The 5,849-nt window shown below is 39.7% G+C and overlaps 2 protein-coding genes across 3 annotated transcripts in view; both read left to right on the top strand.

The window, feature by feature from the left end:
• Window positions 1-3,115: 3,115 nt before the first annotated feature.
• On the top strand, window positions 3,116-4,240 carry lamtor2 (late endosomal/lysosomal adaptor, MAPK and MTOR activator 2). The gene is made up of 4 exons (XM_015403961.1): window positions 3,116-3,318; window positions 3,576-3,738; window positions 3,810-3,899; window positions 3,981-4,240. The coding sequence occupies exons 1-4, from the start codon at window positions 3,251-3,253 to the stop codon at window positions 4,035-4,037; spliced, it is 378 nt and encodes a 125-aa protein (XP_015259447.1). The 5' UTR covers window positions 3,116-3,250; the 3' UTR covers window positions 4,038-4,240.
• Window positions 4,241-5,108: 868 nt separating this feature from the next.
• The window catches only part of rab25 (RAB25, member RAS oncogene family), a 12,276-nt gene continuing 11,535 nt past the window's right edge, over window positions 5,109-5,849 (top strand). Inside the window, exon 1 of one of the 2 annotated variants that reach the window (XM_015403959.1) lies at window positions 5,109-5,458. In XM_015403959.1, the coding sequence (XP_015259445.1) occupies window positions 5,422-5,458 (37 nt within the window). In that variant the 5' untranslated portion in view covers window positions 5,109-5,421. The remainder of the gene's footprint in view (window positions 5,459-5,849) is intronic. The other variant, XM_015403960.1, reaches the window with a different exon arrangement.

Below are 5,849 nucleotides of genomic sequence, written 5' to 3'. Positions count from 1 at the left end.
ACAAGTTTCACTTTTTAAATGGAATTACTGAAATCAATCTACTTTTTCATGATATTCTAATTTTATGACCAGCACCTGTACAGTCAGACACAGGGTGTGAACTATGAGGAGCCTTTTTCTCCTACTGCTAACATGCACAAAAAGCAACACAGGAGGATCTAATTGTCCACCAGATGGATGAATAAACGGCCTGTTTGCATGCACCGATTGAATTTGAGATCTATATGGAACAGCCACAGGGTTATGAAGTTAAAGCTAAAGGAAATGACAGACTGGTTAGTAAATTGGAGAAATCCCTGTATGGACTTAAACAATCAGGACGCAACTGGAATAAAATGTTGCCTGACTATCTATAATTTGGGTTGATGATTTGATTATTGCAACAAATGATGACATGATTATGAAAAATGTAAAAGATATGCTAAACTCTCACTTTAGAATGAAAGACTTTGGACGTTTAATTCATTTCTTAAGAATTGATTTTGAACAAACCAAAGACTGTGTTAAAATGTCTCAATGTACATATTTGTCAACAATACTGGAGAGGTTTGACATGCAAAACTGTAAAGCTAGGTCTACACCGTGTGAACAGAGACTAGATTACAGTGAGGATGCTGAAACATTGGAGGATGTGAAAAGATACAGAGAAATTGTTGGTAGTCTGATCTATCTAGCTATTTGTACGAGACCAGACTTGTGTTTTGTAGTGAGTAAATTGTCACAGTATTTTATAAAACCAACTACTGAGCAGTGGACTACTGTTAAACGCACTCTAAGGTTCTTAAAGGGGACTGAAAGCAAAGTACTCAGCTTTCAGAAGTACACTGTTAATGGCATCATATATGCATACAACGAGGCAAATTGGGCAGCTGATGTAAGTGACCGAAGAAGTACATCCGGTTATTGCATCAGTCTATCCAAAGATGGTCCCTCAGTCTCATGGAAATCAAAGAGACAGCCCACTGTAGCTTTGTCAACTTGTGAAGCTGAGAATGTGGCTTTGGCTGCAACCACACAAGAGTGCATCTACCTGCAGCAGCTCTTAAAATCATTTGATGGTCGAGAATACAGATGCAAAATCTATGAGGACAACCAGGGAGCTATAGCATTAGCTAAAAATCCTGTACAGAGACAAAGATGCAAACATGGACATTAAATACCATTTTTGTGAGGTCCATGTTAAATTCAGGCTGGATTACCCTAGAGTACTGTCCAACAGATCAGCTGGTTGCTGATTTAATGACCAAACCAGCAACCAAATCAAAATTGTCAATGTTTAATGGTTTTCTTTTTGGTAAAGTATAAAATGACTGTACAGAATGTCTTATGAAGAATGTTAAGTTTTGGGTGTATAAGGCTGAATTTGTGTTATTGACAATGTTATGAAATGTAAACAAGTGGGGGTGTTGAGCTGTGCTCTCATTATTGTTAATTGTTCTGTGGTAAAGATGACATCACACTTGCATGCTCACGGCCTCCCCCTGTGTGGGAATAAATGAGTGTGCCCGTGAGTGAACGGTGGTCACACGAAAAGGAATCTCAGACTGAGTGTGTCTTCAATGGCTACGTGAAAAGCTGCGTTAGAGACTCAGCTAACGAGTTAAACAATATTTAAACTGGGAAATGGGTAAAAGCTTGATGGGAAAACCAGTAGGACCATCAGAAACTGGCAGAGTGACAGTGATTAAAGATAAATTAGAAATTATGAGGGCAAACATGATCAAGTATTTATTATGTTGTGTTCAGTTAAATTTATTTATTTTCTATTTTTATTTTTTATTATTGAAAAAAAACAGAATAACAATGACAAATTCAACAATATGTCAATATTGAACATTACAAGAAACAAATAAGATCACAACTCCTATTAACTCCAATAAAAAATTACAGGCTGGAAAAAAAAATAAATGATTAAGAAGAGGGGACTAACTGGAATTCTTTCAATAAATCGGATAATTCATTTGCTTTAAGGTTCTGCATCTTCTTCAGACGTCGGTTAAAGGAGGAAAGTTTGTTTTTGACAGCAGAGAATCACGGGGAGCATTTTGCATAATGACATTTATGGATATAATATTTGGTTATAATCATCAAAGTATTAACTAAGAATTCCACCTTTTTTTCATTAATATATAAATCAAACCGAATTATTTGTAAGGAATTGAAGTCCACATTTATAGATCTAGAAGTTAGAAAGATCTGAAGTTGATCCCATAGATTTTTAACTTCTTTACATCCATAAAACAAATGATTAGTAGTTTCCAACTGAGTTGTACAGAAACCACAATTCCCAACATTGAATTTAAATCTCTCTCTTAAGTACTCATTGAAGGATATGTGTAATTTATTATTTTAAATTGTAATTCTTTATATTTAGGAGGAATTGGGAATTTCAAATAATTTGACCTAATTTTGATTATTGTAGATTTGTTAAAATGTTGTAAGAGAAATGTACGTTTAGTTGGACCAGGGTTCATATTATGTATAAAATATTGATTGAAGAACCTTTTGGTGCATTTATTATCTCTAATGTCCACATGCTCATTATGAAGCTTATGGAGTCTTAGAATAGAGAAATTAGATAATCTGTTTTTAACTGACATAAGAGGAACATTAGGTATGCAATGCATAACTTTATTGTAACTTGTTAATGAACAATCAGTTCCATGAAGCCTGTTGAACTCCTCCAAACTTAAAATATCACCATTTCCATCCATTAAGTGAGAAATTGACCAGATTTGTTTATTCCACCAATCCTTTATAAATATAGATCTTCTACCACATAGAAAGGCTCTGTTGTTCCACAGTGGGACATTATGAGGGCTTATGTGCTTGAACATTAACTTCCAATCTAGCAGAACCTGTTGATGGAAATGTGAGAGTTGTAGGGGGAGTTTAGATAATTCAAAATCACATTTTAGAAGCAACTCCATACCACCCACACTTTGAAACACAAATGACGGTATAACAAACCAAATGAGACCACCATTAAAAAAAAAAGCCTATTTATTTATTTTTCTGGGTGTATCATTTCCTGTGTCCTTGTTTTACTCCATATCAGTAGGTGGCGGTAATGCACTTAACATTAGTTTGCCAACCGCCATAAAACCTCCCAAGAAGAAGAAGAAACCGGAAAAAAGAAAGTCAGCTGACCCGACTGTCTCGTCTTTCGCTGTCTGAGAGACTTTTTAAAAAATATTTCGGGGCAGTTTTTACACAGATTTAATTAGTTTGTTCGGTTCTGGGAGCTGAAATGCTGCGACCGAAAGCTTTGACCCAAGTTCTGAGCCAAGCGAACACCAACGGAGTCCAGAGCACCCTGTAAGTCTGGAGCTAGGCTGCTAGCTAAGCTGCTAGCGGCTAGCGGCTCTGTTTGCTATGGAGAGACCAATCCTCACTGAAACTATTAATAATTGTTGCTGTTTGTTCGGATCCTCAAACCGTTTTTCTGCAGGACTGAGAACTTTTATTAGAGAAATTAGATCAGGATCCTGAAGCTGGTAGAAAAGTGAGCAAAGGGGTTAAAGTGTGGAGATCTGCATGTTTCTGCGGTCAGATGTGAGCTTTGTTTCCCGCAGCTTGTTGAACAATGAGGGATCTCTGCTGGCTTATTCCGGTTATGGAGACACAGACGCCAGAGTCACCGCCGCCATTGCCAGCAACATCTGGGCCGCCTACGACAAGAACGGCCACCAAGCGTTTAATGAAGACCAGCTGAAGTTCATCCTGATGGACTGCATGGTGAGACACGCCTCAGGAAGCTGCTGAGAAGCCTTCAGGAGATTGGAGCCATTTTTCTGTTTGTTCCTCAGGAGGGGCGAGTGGCCATCACCCGGGTGGCCAACCTGCTGCTGTGCATGTACGCCAAGGAGACGGTGGGCTTTGGGATGCTGAAGGCCAAGGTGAGGAAGGTTTACTTTTTAAAGATGACAGCAGCTGCTTCCCACCAGAGCTCGTTCTGAACTGTTCTGTCTGGTTTGCAGGCGGAGGCGCTGGTTCAGTATCTGGAGGAACCTTTAACTCAGGTGGCGGCATCGTAGCGGATCCGCGGCTGAAGCTTCTGAAAACGGACCCCTGGATCGGGATCCTTAATGAGCATCGGATGTTGGAGGTTTTACTGAAGGACTCTGTGCTTCTCCAGCTTCTCTCACTAACCTCAGTCCATCCTGGGGAAGATGTGATTCTGTGAAAATGTGTCTAAATAATAAATGTTGTGAGAATATTTCCCTTTTTCAGATGAATTGTCCAATAAAGAAGATTTTATGGAAGAGTTTGTTCTTCTTTCAGGCAGCGATGAGCCGCCATGCAGGTAGAGCGTAAAAACAGAACCAGGTCTGTTTGGTTTTATGATTAATTCTTCCAGGAACAAATTTAATACATAAAGGATTTAATGAGCAGCGAAGGCAGATGATTAAAATCATTCTGTATTAATGTGGAAACAAACCTTTTTTTAATCTTTGTCATTTATTCAGTTAATTTGATTGTTTTTGTTCCAGATACACAAAACTAACCTCCCATGGCTTTTTTTTTTTTTTTTTAGTTTTCTAATAAAAATCAGGAAGAATCTAGAAGTTAAACCTGGATTAGAGTTTCACTGATCATGTGTAAAGAGTTTATTCTAATCCTGAGAAGATGATTTAACTGAACTGGGAAACTTGAATCACAGCTTTTCCACTTTGGTCGATTAAAGAACCAATTAAGGTCGATTAAAGAACGGCTTTTCTTTGGACTTACGAACTCTGGCTCCTTCATTTATTCCAGAAAAGCTCCATCAGCCCCGATTCTCTGGAAGAAAGTCTGGATTCTATTTGGTCTCGGAGCTTAAAAACAGGGTTGAGTTTGTTGCAGTGGCTGCTGGTGAAATCCCAGCACTGAGGGGTTCCCAGTCCAGATCTACAAATTAAGGAGTCATTTCCTGCACATCATGTTTCACCTGCTTTATTTGCTCAAGCTAGAAATAAAACTAGAATATCAAGAGGTTGTTAATAATTGGAAAAGGTTTAATCTCTGAGGATGAGCTGATCTATCAGAGCTTCTAGAAGTGATGATCTGAGCTTCTGAACATCAAAGATGATGTTTTCTTGGAGAATTAAGGTTCAATTCCTGGTTCTTCCACCAGGAGGAGCCTCAGCGCTTCACCTCAGGTTCACCTGCCCAACCTGCTGGTCATGTTCCACGCCTCCATCACCCTGCAGCCGCTCCCTACCTGAAGGGCCGCCCACCGCAGCACAAGCTGGAAGCGCTGCTGTGTGCTGTGCAAACAAAGCAGCTCTGTTGACTGAGCCGGAAGGACAGGAAGCTGCTGACAGGCGTCCATGGGGAAGGACAGATCTGCAGCCGTCGTCTGTCCTCTTTAGAGAAGCAGGCGGGTCTCAGTGTCGTCTTACATCTAGACTTTAGACGGCGACAGCACTGAATGGAAACATGGGATCAGATGAGGCTTACAACTTTGTGTTTAAGGGTGAGTTCCTGATTTCATCCCTGATATCTTCTGCAGTTGCTGTTGAAGGCCTTCTTCTTCTTCTGCCTCGTTTCTTATTAACCTTCTGGCCTTTCTGACTCTGCTGGTTGTTAATAGAACGTTCAATGATTGCAGGAACAAACAGCCAATCATTGACCTCCTATCACTGTTGGCTCAGATATGAGGGGGCTAACGGTGATGATGACATCACTGCAAAGCTGAGCAGTGATGTCATCAAGTCTTAGAAAAGAGAGTTCTTCCACTGAGGATGATTAGTGGCCTAGTTAAAGTTCAGAAGTCAGGTCTCTATTGAAACACAGTGAGCCACGGATGCAACTCTGTCTTTAGAAACGGTCCAAATGGATCCAAATATTCAGAACCAGACAATAAA

Source organism: Cyprinodon variegatus, unplaced genomic scaffold, assembly GCF_000732505.1.
Source record: "Cyprinodon variegatus isolate N-32 unplaced genomic scaffold, C_variegatus-1.0 Scaffold1600, whole genome shotgun sequence".
Classification (NCBI taxonomy): Eukaryota; Metazoa; Chordata; class Actinopteri; order Cyprinodontiformes; family Cyprinodontidae; genus Cyprinodon; species Cyprinodon variegatus.
The sequence above is the reverse complement of the archived record's forward strand: the minus strand, read 5'-3'. Positions and strand labels throughout refer to the sequence as shown.